Source organism: Trachemys scripta, chromosome 10, assembly GCF_013100865.1.
Source record: "Trachemys scripta elegans isolate TJP31775 chromosome 10, CAS_Tse_1.0, whole genome shotgun sequence".
Classification (NCBI taxonomy): Eukaryota; Metazoa; Chordata; order Testudines; family Emydidae; genus Trachemys; species Trachemys scripta.
The window spans coordinates 85,136,417-85,158,294 of record NC_048307.1 but is presented as its reverse complement, the minus strand read 5'-3'; the positions used below and the strand labels follow the sequence as shown (position 1 = coordinate 85,158,294).

Below are 21,878 nucleotides of genomic sequence, written 5' to 3'. Positions count from 1 at the left end.
CTGGCTTTCTGCTCCCTGCTGTCCCCTGGTTCCCTTGTGAAGCTGAGACGCTGCCTCTCAGGAAGGTACCCAGGAAGAGACGCTTTACATGCCGATGCCCCCGATCCCCTCTACCCACACTCACCCGCCTGGGGCAGAGGTTGCAGCAGCAGCAGCCAGAGGCACCAGCGGGACAAAGCCATTTCTCGGTGTTCTCATGCAGGGCAGGAGCCCCCAGAGCCAGAGGTTGGGGAAGCTGGTGGTCACAGGGGTGTTCAGCCGGACTGGGGAGCAGGGAGCTCGCTGCCAGGATACAGGACCTGTACCGTGACACCAGACGCTGTCAGCGGGACTGGCAGGCGAATCCCAGCTCACCTGATCTCTTTCCGCCGGCCGAGCATTACTTACACCCAGGAAGGACGAGTCCAGCTCAGTGCTCACCTTACACTTTCCACTCAAAGGGAGGGGAGGGAAGGGGAGGAACGCCGGAGACTGCCAGGGCACGAGGGCCAAGGGGCAGGCGCCCGAGGCTGCGCTGGAACTCAGGAGATCTGTGTTTGTTTCCTGGCTTTGCCACAGATTCCCCTTGTAGCTTTCGGAAAGTCACTTGGGCTCAGATCTATTGAAATCAATGGACGTGAAGAGCCACAATATGGTCATGGTCCATGCAGCCCCCAGCACCAGGGGGCCCCCCCATCTCGGTCGGGGTCCGTGCAGCCCCCGGCACCAGGGGGCCCCCCCATCTCGGTCGGGGTCCGTGCACCTCCCGGCATCAGGGGACCCCCCCCATCTCGGTCGGGATCTGTGCAGCCCCCAGCATCAGGGGGCCCCCCCATCTCGGTCGGGGTCCATGCACCTCCCGGCATCAGGGGGCCCCCCCTATCTCGGTCGGGGTCCGTGCAGCCCCCGGCATCAGGGGGCCCCCCCATCTCGGTCGGGGTCTGTGCAGCCCCCGGCACCAGGGGGCCCCCCCATCTCGGTCGGGGTCCGTGCAGCCGCTGGTAGCATGGGTCCAATCTTGGCTGCTGGCTCTCGGTGCCCCAGGACTGCCAGCATTGATGATAACAGCTAATGCTGAGTGTCCAGTCAGGCCAAGGGCCAACATGCATCAGGACAACGACGCATTGCAAGAGGCAGACGCACCTTACCTGGTGATGGGGGAGGGGAGAGCAAGGTGCATCTGCCTCCTGGAGTGCCCTCTCGGACTACCCCAGTGCCGTTCCGGCTCTGTGCCCAGACGGGATCTGACAGCCAGTGCCATTCCGGCTCTGTGCCCAGACGGGATCTGACAGCCCGGCACAGAGCCCGAAGCTGCAGGGCTAAGGCAGGGAGATGCAAGTGCCCCTTGGGGCAGCAGGGGGAAGGGTGAGCACGCACTGACCCCTGTCACCTGGGGTTACCCACAGGACAGCAGCAGGAGCTAACCTGGCCCCTAGCCAGGGTAGCAGCATAGGGATAAGGGCTGTGACCCCCATTAGCCAATTCCCGACCCCTGGAGGAAGAAGAGCCTGCAGGATCCGTGCCCCATTGACATTTCTCTGCCATTACTGAGAGGGACCATGCCCCACCCTCCCATACGGACTGCTCCCCTCCCCCCACTGATAGAGACCAACCCCCCACCCTCCCATACAGACTGCTCCCCTCCCCCACTGATAGAGACCGAGCCTTTCCCCCACCTCTGTACCCGTAGCCCATCTCCCAGGCCCTCCTGTACCCGTAGCCCAGCCCCCCAGCCCTGGTACCGGCAGCTCAGCCCCCTCACAGGGCTCGGCACTCGGAGCAGCTGTGCACAATCGATGTACTTGTCCTGCCAAAGCATCGGGGCACCACACCGGACACTGCTGGTCTCTGCTCAGACAGCCCCTGGCGCGAGCCTGTAACCTGAGGCCTGTCCCTGCACAGCCTGGCTGATCTCCGCCAGCCCGGACGCCTCTGCCCGTGAACAATGGCCAGCCTGCTCCATTATTGATGTCTTGGGGCACGGGCCTGCTCGGCTCCATTCACCAGCAGAATAATTGAGGAGACGGTGAAATGTCCTGGGATGGGGGCAGCTGCCTGCCTTCTCTCAGCAGGCCAGGCCCAGTCACCCTGACAACTGGGGGTCCCAGCCAGCAGCCGGGGGTACAGCAGGGGTCTGCAGGACAAAGAGATCCTCCACCTCCAGGCCCAGAGGCCGGCTGTGCTGCATTCCAGCTGGTCTTCACTTGCCCACTGCCAGGCGCTGTGTGTCCTACATGGCAGGTTAGAGCCCACGCTGGGGCACCGCCCCGCCCAGATGCTTCTCCCTGGAACTGGTCATGGGGCAACACCTGTTTCCAGGCCAAGCCAGAGCAAGAGAGGTAGGCAGAAAACAGGAGCCAAGCTTCGGTCCAGCTGCGGTGGGCAGGCCTTGGGACTTCACAGCTCCCTCCTGGGCAGGTGACAAGACAGCTGCTTGGACAAACAAGGAAGTAAATAAAACCTCTACCCCAGCCTGGTGACAGAGTGAGGGGAGCGGAGAGCGGGAGGGGGAGGGAGTGATCGAGGACGTGGCCTCAGGGAAGGGGCGGGGCAGGGGCAGGGCAAGGGTGTTTGGGTTTGTGCAATTAGACAATTGACAACCCTATAGCTAGCTCATAATTAGCTTGCTTGATTTCATGTCTGAGGTTCATCTGACAATTTAGTTCCCTCTGCAATGGCAAATGGGCAAACAGGTCAAGGGGCAGGAATTTCTTACCTTGACAAATATCCCAGGGAAGGGCTGGGCCCCATGGCTAGGGTTAGGGGGCTGGGAGCCAGAAGCTGCTCTGGAAAGATTCTTGTCTGTGGAATCTGAAGGGTTAAGGCGAGTCACAGTCATGCCAAGGAAATGGACTCAGATCCCACATACTGGATTCTGAGCAGATGAGGAGACTGGTTTTCCTGAAGTGTTTGACATTCACCTTTAAGAGACTCAGCCCCTTGAGAGTTTGGACTGACTGATCTCACCCAAGAGAGCAGGGCATGGCCCCCTCCAGAACTTGGGGGTTCTGGCTCCTTTGCCCTGCTGGTCCTCTGCCAAGCAGCCCCCCAACAGGACTCCTCACTGCCCCCCTCCCCAGCTCACAGGACGCGGTGGTTTTTCCTTTCAGCTCTGCATCTGACTCTCCAAAGCCTGAACCCTGCAGCAAAATGTTCCTTAACATGAAAACTGCTCCCATCGCTCACCATAACCTCCAAAGGGTCACAAGCAGAGAGCCCCGGCGGCTTCTCCCTCCCACTCCTCCAGGGATGCAGCAGGCAGGAATACCTCAGCTGCTCCCCACCCCACAGACAGATACACTGGTTCAGTTTCCCTGCTCCCCATAACTGTGCACACAAACAGCAGACACCCCTCCCCCCCATCCCACTCAAGGATACAGCATGAGATCACCTATCTCTCACAAAAAGACAGAGTAAAGGAAACTCCAGATAAGGGCAACATCAACACAGGTGATTGGAGGCCTGGAGGGCAGGGGCCAGGGTTGCCAGGACAAGGGGAGACTAAGGCCTTGTCCACGCACAACTTTTGCATCACTGTAATTTTAAATTGCAGCCCCTGTGTGTAGGCAAGCCCTAACACTGCTTAGCTGGGAAAGCAGAACAAGCTACACCGGGGATGTAAAAGGAGCCAGCTAGACCCCTCTTTACTCCTGGGATCGGAGAACAAAGAGCAGTGAGTGAAAGCCAAAAGCTACAGAAGGGAAACCCAGGTGCTTCGGCAGCATCACGCTAGTCTGCGGACCTTGCTGCACCACGGGATTACTGAGGCAGGGCAGCTACCACACAGCTGGGGCAGGATTACATGGCTGCTCCCCCTCCTGCTTCTGGGGTCACCAGCTGGGGACCAGGAATGGCATCTCCCTGGCACAGAGGTGTCCCGTGAGGGCTCAGAACATCTCTGCAGCCCCCAGCATTGGCCAGTCTTTGGGAAATAGCAGGGAGGCAGTGACAGGGGAGGGGGGCCGTGCTGTCATTGTCTTTGATGGGTGTGCTACGCACACACCCTGGCTGCAAATCCTCTGTCTACACTGTCGCTGATAGGGAAGGGTGGGTCTCACAGGCAGATTGCAGCTAAGGGGGTGAGATTTATTGACAGACATTAAAACTTTTGCTGCTAGATTCTCCCATCCCTCCTCTTTGCCAGACGTCCCAATCACCTACCCCACTGATCAGCCCTTGGAGAGCAGTGAAAGGAAGCCATGGCTAGGTTCTGAACCCAAGTCACTGTCCCAAAGGCCCATTAACCCTCACTCCCCCAGCTGCTGGGGGCACCTCCCTTCCCAGCTCCATTTCAGGGGGGCTGGCGGGGACAGAATAGGAACCGCTGCTGACCAGGAGCTCTGCAGCCCTGGGGCAGACAGAGGTGGCCCTCTCCCAGGGAGGTGCCAGATCCAGGCCCCCCAGGAGAACAGACAAGGAGGCACTTTCAGCTTCTCCTCCCTTCCCGGGCTGGAGGGAGCGGAGTTTGGAGCAGCCGGGGGAGGAGGGCCTGGGGCCTGCAGAGAAGCGGGGAGGGGGAAGCCCGGACCGGACCGGACCCAGTGCAGCCTCAGCCTCACCCTCCGCTTGACACCAACCTCGGTGAACCGGCCCAGTCGCGGCCACGTGCCTGGACATTCCCACGTGTGCACAAGCCCCGCCCCAACCCGCGGCTTTCTGCGGCTTTGGCCAATCCGCGTGCGGGGGTGGGAGTCCTGTGGGCGGGGCCTGTCCCGGGAGAGCGGGTTTAAAACTCGCGCGGGCGGCCAGGGGGCCCCGGGGTGGCGTCATGCGGTCCCTGCTGGTGGCTAAGCTGGGCTGCCTGCTCGGGCTGCTGGTCCTGCCACTGCTCTGCGGGCTGCTCCCCGTGCGGCTGCGGGGCGCGGGTGGGTGCGGGCCGGGGTCTCGCGGGGCGGGATCCTGCCCACGCGGGGCGGGGTGCCCACGGGGGCCGGGGTGGGCTGGTGCTCCCGCGGGCCGGGGTCTCCCGGGCGGAATCCTGCCCACGTGGACCGGGGTTTCCCGGGGGGAGGGCCGGGATCCAACTCACGCGGGCTGGGGGTCTCCTAGGATCCTGCCCCCCGCGGGCCGGGGTCTCCCGGGGGGAGAGGCGGGATTCTGCCCACGCGGGCCGGGGTCTCCCAGCGGGGGGCTGCCATCCTGACTGTTCCGTCTCCGGAGCAGGAACCCGCGGGCGGTGGCGCAGCTTCGTTGGCTGCGTGGCCGGAGGCATCTTCCTGGCCGCCTGCCTGCTGGACATCGTCCCCGACTCTCTGTCCGACATGCGGGAGGAGCTGCGGAGACAGCGGATCACGGTAGGGTACCCCGCACCCCCTCCCCGAATAGCGCTGGGATGGGGCCAGCTGGGCTCGCTGTTCCTCTGGTTCCCTGCTGCAGCCCCCCACCCCATTGCAGCCCCCCCCCCCCACCACACACCCCCAGCTGGCCGTGGGGCCGTCTCCATCGAAGCAGGTCACTAGCGGCGGGTTGCTGCCCAGGGAGCTGCTCCGCCGGGGTCGGGGGCTGGACCCCTCTTCTCCGGCCAATGCTCTCTCTGCTTCCCCAGGTGGATTTTCCCTTTCCTGAGTTCGTCCTGACTCTTGGCTTCCTGCTGGTTCTCATAATCGAGCACGTAGTCCTGGACTGCAGTGAGCAGCGGGCAGGGGAGGCCACCCCCCTCCTCTCCTGTGGGGAGACCACCCCTCAGCCAGCAGGCACTGGTGAGTGGGTGGTGGAGACGGGTGTGCCCCACTTGCCTGCAGACTTTCGGGTCCACTCGTCCTTCCGCTCCTTTGTCCTCTTCCTGTCTCTGTCGGTGCACTCGCTGTTCGAGGGCCTGGCCGTGGGGCTGCAGGACACAGAGTCCAAGGTGCTGCAGATCTGCATTGCCATCCTGGTGCACAAGAGCGTGATTGCTGTCGGCCTCTCCCTCCTGCTGCTCCAGAGCCAAGTCCCCACCCGCTGGTTTGTGGCTTTGATTGGCACCTTCGCCCTCATGTCTCCCCTTGGCATCGCAGTGGGGATCGTGATGATGCAGAACCCGGGCCCCGGCAGCACCATGGCCCAGTGCCTGCTGGAAGGGATCGCTGCAGGGACCTTTGTCTATATCACCTTCCTCGAGATCCTGCCTCACGAACTCAACTCCCCAAAGTGCCGCCTGCCCAAAGTGCTCTCCATGCTGCTGGGCTTCTCCGTCATGGCTGCCTTGCGCTTCCTGGGCTGACGCCATTGGCCCTGCTTGGGCACCTGCTGGCTGCGCTCACATGTACTGAGGCAGATGCCGGCCTGGGAAACCATCAGCCGCAGGTTCAGCCCCGGCTACCAGGGTGTCTCCTGGAGATGGACTGGGATGAGTTTTAGGAGTGGGAGGGTCTTGGGACTTGGGGGTGGGTTCAGGGCAGCCTGGTTTTTGCTCTGGAATCCAAGAAGGGCCTGGATTAATAGTCTAGCAGTAGGCTGTTCACAAGCGTAATGCCTGCACTTGAGCCGGCAGGTGAGGTGAACGTGTAAACTCCTGATCACCATCGCTCAGATGTTGTGGTGATGGGGGGGGGGGGTTCACAAAGCAGCCCCTCCATTTTATCCTTTTAAACGTCTCTCGAACTGATTTTACAAATGGAAATTGCGTGGCGTGCATTAAAGACTGCTGCACCCAGGAAAGCCAGCTCCCTCTACTCCCTGCTGGGGGAGGTCTGGGTTCTGGCAGGAGATGGGCTCCATGGGGGGTGCATCTCCATCACATGGGAAAGGCAGAGAGCTGATCCTGTGAGATGCCCTTGAATGTGGTGGCTGGGCAGGGCCAGAGCCAGCCCTGAAACTGCTGCCCCAGCCTGGAGCGGAGCAAAGGAAGGCAGGGAGAAGGGGCCTGGCGCCGAGGGAGGGCAGGACAATGCTCTGCACAGTCCTGTGGGCAGCAGCCTGGGGCAGGGGAGGGGAACAGCCCTGTCTCGGGCCAGGCTTGCTGGGTGCTGCAGTGCCCTCTGGCGAGCACTGGAGAGTGTCGGGCCGGCTCCTGGTAGCCTTAGGAGGCAGGCTGGGCTGTGGAGCTGAGTGGCAGGGGTTGTGCCCAGGACGGATGACTGCTCTTCAGGCACAATGGCTCATCAGCCAGAGGAGGAGATGCTGCCCCAGGCCGTCACTGGTGGCACTGGGCAGTACCCAGGGTGTCACGGAGTATCGGGGAACTCAGGGCCCTGCACCCCCGGCTTCCTGCGATTCACCATGACTCTCAGCCAGCCAGTAAAGCAGAAGGTTTATTTGGATGACAGGAATACAGTCCAAGACAGGTCTTGCAGGCACAGACAACAGGGCCCCCCTCAGTTAGGTCCAGCTTGGGGTCCCAGGGCATGCCAGCCCACCCCCCTTGGGGGGGTCAGAGCCATCTCTGCCTCCCAGCCATCTCTCCAGCCTGCTTCCAGCACTCTGCCTCCAGCGACCCCTCCCACAGCCTTTGTTCGGTTTCCCGGGCCCCGGAGTCACCTGACCTCCAACCCCCTCCTGGGTTCTCATGTTACAAGCTCAGGTATGTTCCCTTGGGCCGGCTCCCATCCCCCGATGCAGACCATCCTAGTCACACTCCCCTGTCAGCATTCCCACACCCCAGCAAGAACAGTCCCAGTTCGTCACACAGGGTCACAACCCAGGTGCTGCGGGGAATGCGGTGCACAGGTTGTCTGGCTGAAGAAGAATCAATCTGTGTGTTCCTGTGAGCTGTGCCTTATCCCTGTTCTAGAGATGGAGGAACTGGGACCAGAGCCCCCTTCCCAGAGTAGCAGTGCTGACCTCTAGCCCAGGCCTCTTTGCTCTCCTGATGCTAGCAGACAGGGGAGGCACCAGTAACAGCTGGCCCCAAAGGAACTGCTGCCGTGGGCAAGAGCAGATGGGAATCCTGTAAACTGGATGGAGGAGCTCAGATCTATAAAGAATCCAGGCTCTGCTATCCGTTCCCTGTCTGCCACTGCTGACCACCTCCTGCAGAGAGCTGAGGGGAAGCACTCCCCACAGCAGCACAGGCCAGGCAAGGCCCCCAGCTTGGGGGCTGGTTCTTGAGTTGCCCCAGACCCAGCCTGCTTGTTGGAGGGCGGAGGCTCCCGCATAGTGCAGTTAGCCTGCATCAGCACCCCAAGGGGAAAGGGGAGGCAGGCTTGTGGGGCACTTTGCTGTGCAGTGGAGGGGGGCAGCCACCGCTAGAGGGAAGGGGGTGGAGGGCTGAATCAGCACATGCTGCCAAGAGTACAAGGGTCTGCTACTTCCTGTTTAATCTAGCCCAGGTCTCAAGACAGCCTCTAGGGCCAGCTGCCTTGAGCCTGCAGCAGGATTGGAGGGGGAATGCAGAAGTCCGGGAGGGAGGGGTCGGGACAGCTGTTCCTGCAGGCAGTTCTGTAGTTCTCTCTGCAGCGTAGTGATGCTGACTTCTCCCCTTGTGGGAAGGGCTCTCCTGCTGCACTGAGCCCCTTGGACGTGGCTCCCTACTTGTCCTCCATGTTCAATAAGGCCATGACTGTAGGAAAGGAAGGTAGAAGAGGTCTGGGTGTTTGCTGCGGGTGAAGTAATGGCCCTGTCTCCCAATCACAGGGGCTTATCAGCTTGTAGCAAATTACGTAAGTGGAGGAGACACAGTCCTGCAGAATGGCAAGGGCCAACCACTCCTGGTTCAGATCTCTGCAGCTAGCGGCTTTCTGCTGGTCGGGAGCTGCCATGGTCCTGGAGCACCAGCCCCTCATGCAGCTGTACTGAGCAGCGGGGTGGAGAGGTGCTGATCGAACAGCATGACAGGAAGCTGAGGCTACATGGCACAGCGATTACATGCTCAGGAGATGCTAAGTTGGGAGGAGCTGCACATCCCAGGGAGGTCAGAGAAATAAATGGAAGGGGTAGACAATCCAATGCAGTTCAGCCCGGGAGGATGCTCGTGCCAGGCCATGGGGCAAAGGCAGCGCCACTGTGGGCTCTGTGTGCAGAGCAGACCCTGCCCTGAGGTGGCGGCCCCTGGACCAGTCTCTTCCATTCTGGGCACCTAGTTATGAATGGGGGACAACTAGCCTTCCTGGCCAATAGCAATGGGCATGCCCTGCCCCAAGAGCAAACGGGTGGGAGCAGGCCTGGGGCATGGAAATTGCCTTGCAGGGAGCCCTGTTCCCTAGCTGGGGGGTTGTTTCACTGGTGCTGGGGGGAGGGAGGGCTGAGCTGAGAAGAATGAAATGCTGCCGGCAGAAGGGAGGCCAGGCAGTGTCTCAAAGGAGGGGCAGGCGCACATCTTCCCTTGTTGGGCTTGCTCGCCCATGTGTGCTCAGGATCCTGCCCCCCTCACCCTGCTGTTTGCCTCCGACTCACCTGCGTAATGCTGCAGCCTCTTGCGCTCTTCCAGGTTGTGCTGCAGCTGCTCCAGCAGTTCGAAGTAGCGGAAGAGGGAGTCACTGGGCCACACCACGTGCCCATCCTCATTTACCGCCACCAGGCTCTGCAGGTTCTGGTGGATGTATGTCTCCCAGTCCACTGGCAAAGGCAAAGGCTGCAGCTTCAGGACTGGCAAAGGCCCCCCTCGATTCCCGTGCATCTCCTGCATGGTGGGATGAGATTCCTGCCCTGCTGTGAGGGGAGGTAAAGGGCCCTTCGGTCTTGAACGCCCCCTCCCCTTGCACATGGAACAGGGCCTCCTGCTGCTGGGGGAAGGAGAGTGGTTCACTGTGGACTTCCCTTCTGCTGCTCTCTGCCCCTGCGCCCAAGCCTTGGGTATGGTGCGCCCAGGAAGGGGTATCCCCAGGCTGCAGCCTCCCCAGCACAATGAGATGCAGAACTGAAGCAGCGTTAGCTCAGCACAACTCTGCTCAGGCTCCTGCAGCTAGGCGAACGCTCCCCCTGCCCTAGGTGGGGCACGTGCACTTACAGTCCTTCACGCTCGGCTTCACTACCACCTTGTACTCTGACTGCGGCTCACTAGAGGTTGCCTCTGCTCCTGGGCCCACCTCTGAGCCTGGGGCTTGAGACCTGCTGAAGAGAGAGGAACCCAACGTATCGCTGGAGAGAAACGCTGCTGGTTCTAAACCCCACCACGGATGGCGACCCAGGTCAGCCGCACCCCTGGGGCTGGCTCAGCCATGGCCTGGAATAAAGGGCTTGGCAGGCAAGCTGTCCAGGTCCAGCTAGGGTGGGTGTGGGCGCAGGGGCTGTGCCCTGAGAGCCCTGTATCATATGCAGGTGCCTGTGCCCAGGGCTGAGTTTTCTGAGTTAAGGCCAAACCCTGCGGTCCCTGCCCTTCTGAGGACAGGGTGCTATGGTGGATGCAGGGGGGCTGTACCCACTACTCTGGGGGACAGGTGCCTCAGGACTCACCCATCATTGCCCTACCTTAATGCTTATGGATGCCCACGCTCACCCCAAGGGCATCTCTGCAAACCTCAATTGGAAGCAGCAGAGGAGAGCTAGGGATGTTAGTCATCCTGTGATCAAGCATGAGCTATCAGTGATGCAATGCAAAAAAAGGCAAATCCGCTCCTAGCAGGCAAGGTATTTCCAGCAGAGAGAAGTATTCATGCCAGTGCATGAGGCACCGTGTACGGTTCTGGTCACCCATGGGCAAGAAAAATGAATTCAGACTGGAACAGATGCAGAGAAGAGCTACTAGGGGAACGGAGGTCCTGCCTTATGAGAGGAGACTGGATGAGCTGGTCTTGTTTAGCCTGGCACAATGAAGGCAAAAAGGGGCTATGACTGCTGGCTATAAATACATCAGGAAGATAAGCACCAGGGACGGTGAAGGGCTATTGAAGCTAAAGGACAATGTTGGCACAAGAACAAATGGGGATAAACTGGCCAAGAACAAATTCAGGCTGGAAATTAGAAGGTGGTTTCTAGCTATCAGAAGGGAAAACAAAGGATGGGGAGGGGGAAGATGGGGGAATAATAAGGACTTGGCTTTTCACCCAGGAACTAAGGAAGGAGCGAGCCTTAACTGGGCTTCACGGCAGCAGGGCTGGTGAAGTGCTCTGGGCTGACCAGCATGGACCTTCGTTTCTCTGCTGCCCGAAGACCTCCCTAGGCGTGTCCAGGTGACTATAAACCTGCCTGTTTTCACAGCATGTGTCCCTGCAGCCGCTGGGCGAGGTGATTAGTCCCTGCAGAGTGGGCGAGTCTCTGCCAGGCTGTCGCACTTGGACTCACTAGCAGAGCTCCTGCTGTGAAGCTGGAGCCCCAGAGGTGGTGAGAGCGTGTGGCCAACCCTGAAGGCAGAGTGAGACCCCCAGAGGATCTGGCTCACCAAAGGGGCTCCTCCAAGAGACTGTTCCAAAGCTAGGGGCATAGCACCAACCCTGTGGATCTGTGCCAAGGGGCTTTTGCCTTCCCCTGCAGCGTGAGTGTGGGTCACTTGCCCAGATTATCTGGGTATATCTCCGACCGTAACCCCCCGGTATTCACACCCTACACACTATTGTAATAGTCTTTGTACAAAATGTGCCTTGTGAGGTATCATTTGAAAACTACTAACTTCTTGATCATTCGTATTCTTGTGATGCATGTACACGGTGTGGATTGAGTTATGGATACGTGCTACAGTTATGACTAAACTGGGCATGCTGGGGGAGTCTGCTCTAGACAAAGGAATGTGTAGTTGATTCTCTGGCCAGCCTGGCCTTCAAGCAAGGACAATGAAGGTCCATTTTTACACAGTAGGTAGACAAAGCTATTAAGCTAATCCCTGGAGGAAGGAAAGAGCATGGAGCTTCCTTCACCACCAGACTCCCTGTCGCCTTCCGCAGCTTGAATGAACGTCACTTTGAGGGGTGACCTCAGAAAAGTTCATTGCAAAGATTTACTGGTCTGTAAAGAGCCTGAATGATCAGCAATGGAATGGGCTGACTGAATACAGTATCACTGTATTACAAAAGTCTCAAGTGAGGTCTTTTCTGGAATGCCACGCTGGTGAATAATAGCATCGTGAGATGTCTGTATTAACCCTGTATAAGGAATCTGGATACTTAATGATATTGTGCTTTAAAGTCTGTGGCCAATCAGGGAGAAAAAGGATCCCTCCCAGACCAAGGGAAGACACCTGTCTACCCGTCTCAAAACAACGGCAGCCCCATTTACGTGCAGGGGGTGGGAAGCCCACAGGAAGCGGGGAAGTAGCATGAGGCCACGTGCCTCTTGAAACAAAGACATTGCACTTTGCGAGCTATATGCACGGACAGATACTGTCTTTGGCATGTATCGCTGGACAGACAGAGTGGAACAGAACTCATGCAAACAGAGAGAGGCCCTTCAGCCAAGCAGGAGTTGAAGTCTCTGGGAACTGAGGCTGTCTCTACACTACACAGCTTTTAGCAACATGGCTGTATCACTACAGATGTGCTGCTAAAAGTTGGGCAGTGTAGCCGCGGTTTGTCAGCTCTCCTGCCGCCAAAAAACTTCCACCCCCAACGAGTGACATTTGCGTTGTTGGCAGGAGCACTCCTGCCAACAACGTGCTGTTCTCACTGGGGCTTGTCATGCCAAAACTTTTGTCTTTCGGGGGGAGGGGAGAGTTAACACCTCTGAAAGACAAAAGTTTTGTCGTTCAAATGCCAGTGTAGACATAGCCTAAGTGTAGGTGATAAACCTTCTTAGGCAAAGATCTTTCACCTAAAAAGACAAGGGTAACCAGCACCTGGTACTTCTGTGGAAGGTTCTGACAGGGAAAGTCAGCCATGACGGCAAAGATGAATGACTGGTCAGAGACAACAGCTTGAACAAAGCCTGCAGCTTGCTGGATTAAGCTTGAGACTTTCAGATGTGTGTTGTAACCCTTCTAACTTTATTCCTGTTAGTTGGCATCACTGACCCTAGGATCTATTGTTAATACTTACTTTTTATTATTATTTTTACTGTAAACCAACTCAATGCTGTGTGTGTGTAGAAGAGGGTGTATTTACCCCAGTAAATGTGCTGTGATGTTCTTTTGTGTCTTGAGGAACAAACAAGCCATATTATGTCTCTGACCTGTCCAGGAGAGGGCTGGACATTACAGAGCACATGGATGGGGGAAGACTTAGGACTGGGTGTACGTTGGCATCACTCTGCAAGTAGCACCCACGCCTGGTAGAGAACAGGGACCGTGACTGGAGTGGAGCTGGCAGGCTGCTGGGGTCAGAGCTGCTGGACCAGGGCTATGAAGCACGCAGACACTGCGGGGGCTGACTGTGAACATGCTGGGCAGGGAGTTACAGTAGCAAAGCATTTGAGACCCCAGGGTTACAGGGCAGGTGATGACTCAGCCCCTTGCTGCTCTGGATCGCACCCTTGACCCCGTAACCATCTCACATAATCCTCTCCTGCCACTGCAGGGGCCGTGGGCACTGGCGCCCCTTGGTCCCTCCTGGGTTCTGCCGGGGCACAGGACAGATGCATCTCCTTGGGGCTGTCATACTTTGGTCTGATGGTGGTGGTGGGGGGGACCAGTGGCCTGGGCTGCACAGGAGGGTAGACTAGAAGGTGTGGTCCCTGGCTGCTAGGGGAACTCCCAGACCAGCCTGAAATGTGGTGGGTGCTGTGCTCACTCACCTGTCTCTAATCTGTATTTTAAATAAATCTGCTTTCTTCTGGGCCTCTATCTGCTTCACCTCTTCAGCCAGGTCATTCCGGATAGTCTGGAAATTAGTCACTGACAAACCCAGAGCCCCCATTAAGCCCAGGGGGTCCTGAGGGTCTTAGGAGGGACAGTGGGGGCATGGAGGCTCCCTATGGACTATTACCCTTCCTTGTACCATTGCTGCACGGAGCCCACTAGACTTTATGCCTGGTGAGCTGGGATCTAGGGCAGCATCCAGAAGGTTATTTTAAAAACAGGGGTTTTTTTCTGCATTGTCTGTTACCATAGGAACATCAAATTGTACCTTCTTTTTGCTGGCGGTCTCCCTGGAGTACCACAGAGCTGGGCTGGGATTCCTTCAGCCCCTAACCAAAGGGGTAGGGTGTTGAACCTTTGGCACCAGTCCTCCCAGTTTCATAGAATATCAGGGTTGGAAGAGACCTTAGGAGGTCATCTAGTCCAACCCCCTGCTCAAATCATCCCAGCCAGGGCTTTGTCAAGCCTGACATTAAAAACCTCTAAGGAAGGAGATTCTACCACCTCTGTAGGCAACCCATTCCAGTGCTTCACCAACCTCCTAGTGAAAAAGATTTTCCTAATATCCAACCTAAACCTCCACCACTGCAACTTGAGACCATTACTCCTTGTTCTGTCATCAGGTACCACTGTGAACAGTCTAGATCCATCCTCTTTGGAACCCCCCTTCAGGTAGTTGAAAGCAGCTATCAAATCCCCCCTCATTCTTCTCTTCTGCAGACTAAACAATCCCAGTTCCCTCAGCCTCTCCTCGTAAGTCATGTGCTCCAGACCCCTAATCATTTTTATTGCCCTCCGCTGGACTCTTTCAAATTTTTCCACATCCTTCTTATAGTGTGGGGCCCAAAACTGGACACAGTACTCCAGATGAGGCCTCACCAATACCAAATAGAGGGGAATGATCACTTCCCTCGATCTGCTGGCAATGCCCCTACTTATACAGCCCAAAATGCCATTAGCCTTCTTGGCAGCAAGGGCACATAGTCGACTCATATCCAGCTTCTTGTCCACTGTCACCGCTAGGTCCTTTTCTGTAGAACTGCTGTCTAGCCATCAGTCCCTAGTCTGTAGCAGTGCATGGGATTCTTCCGTCCTAAGTGCAGGACTCTGCACTTGTCATTGTTGAACCTCATCAGATTTCTTTTGGCCCAATCCTCTAATTTGTCTAGGTCCCTCTGTATCCTATCCCCACCCTCCAGCGTATCTACCACTCCTCCCAGTTTAGTGTCATCTGCAAACTTGCTGAGAGTGCACAGTCCACACCATCCTCCAGATCATTAATGAAGATATTGAACAAAACCGGCCCCAGGACCGACCCTTGGGGCACTCCGCTTGAAACCGGCTGCCAACTAGACATGGAGATGATTCAGTTAAACAGGTGTGACCGAATCACAATCCCCACCCCACAATTACTTTGCTTTCCTGTGCCTGGTCCCTGTCCTGCTGGGATTCTAGGAGTTTTCTAGTTGTCCAGAGAGTCTGCAAGGACCGGGGCAAGACATGTCCTGAGTTTATAAGGCGAAAGCCCCCCATATGAGCCTAAACCAGGTGCCACCAGAAGCTGAGAAGGGCCCATACTTTGCTTTGCAGGGGAACTAGATGTAGCAATAGTGAGCCACCATGGGCAGAGGGCTTTGCATGGGGGCCGCCAGACCCTACTGCATGCCAGCATGGGAGGCTGTAGTGTTCCTGCGGCCTTGGCAGTGTGCGGGGCCTAGGCACTTACCCATAATTGCCACAAAGAAGTTCCTGAACATGAAGGATCCAATCAGCAGCCAGAGGATGATGTAGAGGCTGCTGATGACCTTGTTCATCTCGGGTATCTTCCAGGTGTCCTGGAGCAGGGCGTACCAGTGATCCATGGTGAAGAGGATGAAGAGTGTCACCAGTGTGTTGGGGAGATCCCTGCAGGCAGAGAACAGCTTCAGGGCCTGGTGCTTTGACCGTGAGGCCTAGTGATGCCTGCGGGATCCAAGTTGTCTCTGGGCCACCTGCTGCTTTGCTGGTGATCTCTCGGCTGAGTCCAAGTGCAGAGGCAGTGGTGATGAGTGCTGCATGCTGCAGAGGAGGGGGCTGGCAACAGTTAGTTGTGGCCCTTATTCTGGGAAGGTGACAGCATGACACTCAGGTGAGCAGTTTGCTTGGACCCAGCATTCAAAAAAAAAGGCGCCACCCGCTGTGGCGCTTTTACTCACCCGGCGGCGGGACCTTCAGTGCCGCCGAAGACACCTGGAGCGAGTGAAGGGCCCACCGTCGAAGACCCAGAGCGCCGCCGGGTGAGTAAAAGCACCGCAGCGGGTGGTGCCTTTTTTTTGATTGCTCCCCCGTTCCCTCCACCTGGCTACGCCACCGCCCCCCTCACATGGAGGTCTAGACTAATATGGTCCAGGTCAGACACTGGCCAGGGCTTGTGAGCTGCAGCCTTGTATCAATGCTGCATGGCACCATGACTGCCCTCGGCATCTCCAAGAGCACCAGCAGTTCCAGAGTTAGACCACATACGTACACCAGAGTCTGAGGGGCGAGGTGGGTGCCATCAAGCATAAAGACCAGCTTTTGGCAGCTGCTAGGCCTTGCGGGTGTCCCACGGGAGCCCAGCACCCATCAGGGCCCAGCTGTAAAGTGTCAGTGTACCCCCCGCCCGCATCCCCACCGCTCCGCTCCTTCCAGCTGGCTCTGCCGCCCCATGTCCTCCCGGAGGCTGGGAGATCACCCCGCTGAGGAGCAGGAATAGAAAGGTGAATGAGTAGGACAGCAACCCCTATAGCGAGAGGGAAGAGTGTGTCTTGCTGCTGGGTGACAGGGCATTCCACTACCAGAAGCAAGGAGATGTACCTGAAATACATGCTGTACTCCAGGTCGATGCGGTCTGACCGACTGTAGCTCTTGAAGAAGAAGATGCCAGATACGGCAAACACGTAGAAGAAAACCACCAAGAGCAGCAGGATGAAGGTCATGGCCTGGGCAAGGGAGAAGCAGAGAGGAGCCGGGGCTGATGCTGCCCAGGGAGCTTACAGTCTAGATTAGACATAGTACAGCAAGGATGCTGCTCAACAAAGGGGTGGGCTAGGCCAAGGCAAAATGGGGCAGGTGCAGCCAAGGTCTCCTGGGGGTGGGGGGGTTGTTAAAAATTAACCTGTGTGTGAGCAATAGGGGCTGGGGTTCCACAAACAGGGCAGGTGGCAGTGCTGGGGGGCCAGTGCTATGTGCCCAGGGCAAGGCTGAGTGCTGGGAGACTAACCAACAGGAGGGAGTTTGGCACACATGCAGCTCCCCCCGAGCCCTGGCACCTGTCTCAGCATGCCCTCACCTCACCGGTCTTGTACCTTCAAGGTCTTTGCTATTGCCAGGATGATCACCCGAACTTGCCGGAATTTGGAGAAGAGCTTTAAGGTGCGGAGGACGCGAAAGGCCCTGATGATTCTCATGGCACCTATCTTGTTGGTTATGCCAAAGAAGTCCAGGAACTCGGGGATCACAGACTATGAGCCAAGGGAACAGAGCAGCAAGATGACCTTGCTCAGGTTATGCTGCCCTGCACAGTCAGGCCATGCCACACCCCACCTGCCCCCTCCCCACACACTCAGCCACTTAACAGGGCATCAACCCACCACCACCCCTCTGCATTGCAGCCTTCTCCCCCAAGATTTGAGCCAGGCTGGCAGGGAGTGTAAGAGGGACCGGCTCTGAGTCGGCGCCCCCAGAATCATGGCTTTAAAAATAATAAATTCTGGGTTCTGTCTTTGCTTTCTAAGTTCTGAGCCTTTAGGGGTCACATTTTCCAGCTTTTTCTCCCTAACCAGAAACTTCCCTTTTACTTTTTTTCTTATAATGAAAGCTGAGTTTCACAATCACATGACTCCAGGAGCTGGGGCCAGAAGAGACACCACATAGCCCAAAGTGCTGATGCTGGAACTGGGTGATGGACTGGAACCCCTAGAGGGCAGATGTAAGCATCACAAAACCACTGGTAGTTTTGAGGCATTTGGGCACCACAATACATGACCAATAACGAGCCTGAGTAGCCAAAGAGGAGCAGTCTCTGTCCTGCATTGGGACCCCTTGAGAAAGCCCCCTGAACTGTGAGTCCCACCAGACCTTTCTGGGCACAGGGCTACTGGAGGTGATGAAGCAACAGGGAGCTAGTCTTGTGGTCCATGCATTGCTCTTTGCTTCCCCTCCCCTGTTGACTCCCCCGTGTCTCTCACCACCACAGTAACGCTGAAGTCGAAGACATTCCAGCTGCTTTTCCAGAAGCCTCTGAAACTGACAATCCAATTCAGCAAAATCTCCATGATAAAAATGAGGAGGATGACCCAGACAGTCACCTCTAAGGTGAGCTTCAGGCTCACCAGGCTGGCATCCATCTTGTCCATCACCTCTGGGAAGCACAAGATACAGTTGCTGAAGCCTGGCTCCAGCAAAGTGTTGACTGGGGAACGGAAATACCATGAAGGGGGGACAGGCAGAAACTCCTTGTGTATCACTGACTATTCGACATGTCCAGCCCCAGCTGAGGATCCTGCCATGCTCAGTCAAAGCTGGACCTGGAGTCGGAGGGCACCAGTTGAGAAGCACTAAGTAACTGGTCTCTGGGAACTCGCAGCACTCAGGCATTTGCTGGCTGTGCCCTGTGGGGCAGACTAAGGTGCTAGTGGCGGTGGTACCCTGCCTGGTAACGTTTAGCATAGTCAAGTCCTTCTCCTCTGGCCCTGGAAGCGGCTCCTCGCTAGTGGAGACTGGAGATGTGAGGACTCTTGGGGGAGGTGGGCACAGGAGAGGCCTCAGCAACTCCCTCCCCCACATCCTGTCTCAGTCAGCCCAAGCTTGGATTGTGGCCTCCTTGCACCAGGGACTTCAATCTCTGCCAGGCACCAAAGCCTCTATAACAAGTGGCGCACTGTAGAAGGACGTCGCCCTAGTGAAAAGGGCTGAGTGGGGGCTGAGTGCCTACGCCCTGTGGGAGACAGGGACGTGGAGGGGAGACAGCACCAGCCAGGAGTGGAAAGAGCTGGGAGAGGTGAGACTTTGGGCAGGGGAATGAGCTCGTGGAAGGAACTGGTGTCCAGTAATGAAGGGCTCTGAGCTCTCCACCTCTATGTCACTGGCTCTAGGCCAGGGCAGCAGTGATTGAGAACAGTCACCATCTGATGGCTAGTTGGTGGCTTAGCTGAAATTAGATGGTGCTCTGAATTCAATACGTCGTGGACAGGTGCCTACACCACAAAACCACCATAACTTGGTTCTCATTGGCAGCCTCCTTGCTCCAATTATGAACTGGCCCAGGAGACCCCTCTTGCCTCTGGAGGCAGGCTGCAGGGGCCTGGGCCCACAAGCACTATATATGCTTGGGCACAGAGGGGCTCAGCTCCCAAGGCTGCCAGGCTGGCACTACTTGCACGCGCATGGAGGCCTTGTCTCCCTCTCACCGCTCTTGATCATAAGAACCAGCATGTTCAGGAAGATGAGACAGATGATGAAGCTTTTGAAGATGGTACCTGGGGTTTCTTGCTGAGAAATATGCAAAAAACTGTGTGTTATTCCATCAGACTCTACAGGGGCTGGGGCATCTACGCCTGAGAACTCAGAAGACAATGGGTAGTATCCAGAGCAGCTCTACTGCTGAAGTAACAGAGCTCCACACACAACCCCCAAAGGAGCACAGCATCCCATAAAGCCCAAATACCAGCACAAGCATCCTAACACACCCTCAACATTGTGCCTCAGCCCTGGACCGGCAGACAGGAAATCATGAGCTGTTTGCCCATGTCAGAGGAAAGGCATGCGGAGAAACAATCATCCACCTCTAGCTTGGAGCCTCAAAGTGCCCATTTCCTGGCCTTTATCTCTACCCTGACCACCGTCCCCATGGCACTTACCCCACCCCTCATTAGGCAACAACAATTCAGATTTCATCCACTAAATTGGACTTTATATACAGGTGGGAAGCACTGACGACTAGAACAGAGGTGGGCAAACTATGGCCCGCGGGACTGTCCTTCCCGGCCCCCAAGCTCCTGGCCTGGGAGGCTACCCCTGGCCCCTCCCCTGCTGTTCCCCCTCCCCCGCAGCCTCAGCTCTCTCCGCCGCCAGCACAATGGCGGTGGGGCTGTGAGCTGGGCAGTGGGGCTGTGAGCTCCTGGGGCAGCACAGCAGCAGAGCCCGGCCTGACCCGGTCTCTGTGCTGCGTGGTGGAGGCGGCGGTGGCATGGCCTGGCTCCAGCCAGGCGGTGCGGCTGTAGCACCACCAGCCACCGGTGCTCCAGGCAGCACGGTAAGGGGGCAGTGAGCGGGAGGGTTGGATAGAGGTCTGGGGAGTTTGGGGTGGTGGTCAGGGGTGTGGATAGGGGTCGGGGTGTTCGGGAGGAAACGGGGTTGAATGGGGGCTGGGGGGGAATCAGGAAGAAGGGGTGGTTGGATGGGGCAGGGGTCCCGGGGGGGGGCAGCCAGGAAGGAGGGGGGTTGGATGTGGGGGCAGGGGTCCGGGGGCGGTTAGGGGACAGGGAGTGGGGGTGTGTGCATGGGGCAGGGGTCCTGGGGGGGGGGGCGTCAGGGAACGGGAGGGTTGGATGGGGTAGGAGTCCGGGGGGGGGGGGGGGAAGATAGGAGGGGGGGGCCAGGCCATGACTCCCTCCCCTAACCGGCCCTCCATACAATTTACAAAACCCGATGTGGCCCTCAGGCCAAAAAGGTTTGTCTGCCGCTGCTCTAGAACCACAGAATACAGAGATGGAAAAGATTTATCCAGCCCCCTGCCGGTCAACTCTCCGCTTTGTCCAGTCCCAAGCTACTGGGATTCCATCACTTCTCTTGCAGCTGATTCTGCCTATCACACTTAGGGTCTATTTTTTCCTTCTCTTCACACCAGCCCCCCGACTTGCCCAATGGCAGAGTCAGTCCTGATTTGTCAAAGGATACTGTTCAGGACCCAGGATGCCCACATGGTCAGGGGAGGCCAGCGGCTGCAGCGCACTTGGATGCGGTTGCGTAGGCGTTTCTCTGGGGTGATGATGGTGTTCCTGACCGGTGTTATGTTGAAACAAACCAGCTGGTGATGGTCTGTGAGCATCAGCTTCCTCTGCTTCTGGGGGTCTGTAGGGAACAGTGACACAAAACTCCTCTCAGGCCGTTCCTGGAGGACATGCAGGGAGGAAGAGGAGCCAGAGAGTCCAGCACAGCTAGACCTGTCCCCAGCAGGAGAGAGTTCCAGCCAGTAAGGAGAGGGGGTGAAAATGCCTGTCCCCTGCCTGCACTGCTGCGTGATACCCCTGGGGGAGCTGCATGGCTGCAGAAAAGCACATTTTGGCCCAGATCCTCAAAGGTATTTAGGCTTCTAATGTCCATCCATTTCGAGGATCTGGCCTTTCCTGCCTCAGTTGTGGAGAATAAATACAGGTAAGAGAGCAGCTTAGACAACTCACCCAAACCCCAGTATAGAGCCACGGCCCCGCTGCAGCCCCAGCCATGTCACAGCCATTTGCGGCTAGGATGTGGAGGGAAGCCAATCAGGCTGGCACCTCCAGGAACCCACCAGCTTGCCCACACCTCCTCCGGAGTCAATGCTAGGTTCCTGTCAGCAACCCTGCCCCTGGGGAGAGAAACACCCGCATGTTCTGATCCTGCAGTGTGGGCACTTGTCAAACCCTAGGAGAGAGATGGGCTCACCACCCTCAGTGCCCAGAGCTCTCTCCAGTGACCTCAGCACGGAGAAACTCGGCAGGCCTGTCCAGCAGAGCAAGAAGCATAGGGCATGTTGCTGGAGGGTGGGGGTCCCTGCATGTGGTTTGTGGGGAGAGAGAAGCACTCAAGGTGAGATGCTGAGAGGTGTCTGAGCTCCTCAGTCATTCCACCCCCTCACAGGACCCCAGCTGTTGGCATAGTGAGAGTGGTTTGTTACCAAGGAAATCCTTGATATTGTGCCGTGGGATGGCATGGCTCAGTCCCTGAAGGTGGTCAATCAAGTAGAAGATGTAGATCAACTTGGAGCGAATGGCGTCAGCTCGGGGAAGCAGTGTAAATGGGGAGCTGACTTTGGTTTGGGAACCATCCTCTGGGCTCTGGGAAGAGAAAGAGAAAGCAACAGAGTGGAGCCAGTCTGAAACGGAGACCCCCCCCAAAGAGAGCTCTTACCTGGGGATTCATGAGTCCAGCTTGGCTTCTCCTTCTTGTTCCCTGCGGGGCTCAGAAGGTTCTTTGCTGTATCATCACAGAACTCTGCAGTGACCTCACAGTCTGGACTAAAGGAAGGGGACATGGCTGGCAGGTGCTCAGTGGAACATGAGCGGCTTGGCAGAAGTTGATTTCTTTTTTAACAGTTTTG

At 57.3% G+C, this 21,878-nt stretch overlaps 2 protein-coding genes across 2 annotated transcripts; one reads left to right on the top strand and one right to left on the bottom strand.

Moving 5' to 3' along the window:
• Positions 1–4,725: 4,725 nt before the first annotated feature.
• LOC117884354 (zinc transporter ZIP1-like) lies at positions 4,726–6,313 on the top strand. The gene is made up of 3 exons (XM_034784692.1): positions 4,726–4,844; positions 5,143–5,273; positions 5,525–6,313. The coding sequence occupies exons 1-3, from the start codon at positions 4,748–4,750 to the stop codon at positions 6,179–6,181; spliced, it is 885 nt and encodes a 294-aa protein (XP_034640583.1). The 5' UTR covers positions 4,726–4,747; the 3' UTR covers positions 6,182–6,313.
• Positions 6,314–8,426: 2,113 nt separating this feature from the next.
• CATSPER2 (cation channel sperm associated 2) lies at positions 8,427–21,700 on the bottom strand. Its single transcript, XM_034784912.1, has 12 exons — positions 21,689–21,700; positions 21,456–21,615; positions 20,477–20,650; positions 18,988–19,056; positions 17,767–17,939; positions 16,885–17,040; positions 16,394–16,518; positions 15,285–15,463; positions 13,495–13,594; positions 9,845–9,945; positions 9,292–9,453; positions 8,427–8,458 (listed from the first exon to the last, which is right to left on the bottom strand). The coding sequence occupies exons 1-12, from the start codon at positions 21,698–21,700 to the stop codon at positions 8,427–8,429; spliced, it is 1,443 nt and encodes a 480-aa protein (XP_034640803.1).
• Between the last annotated feature and the right edge of the window lie 178 nt (positions 21,701–21,878).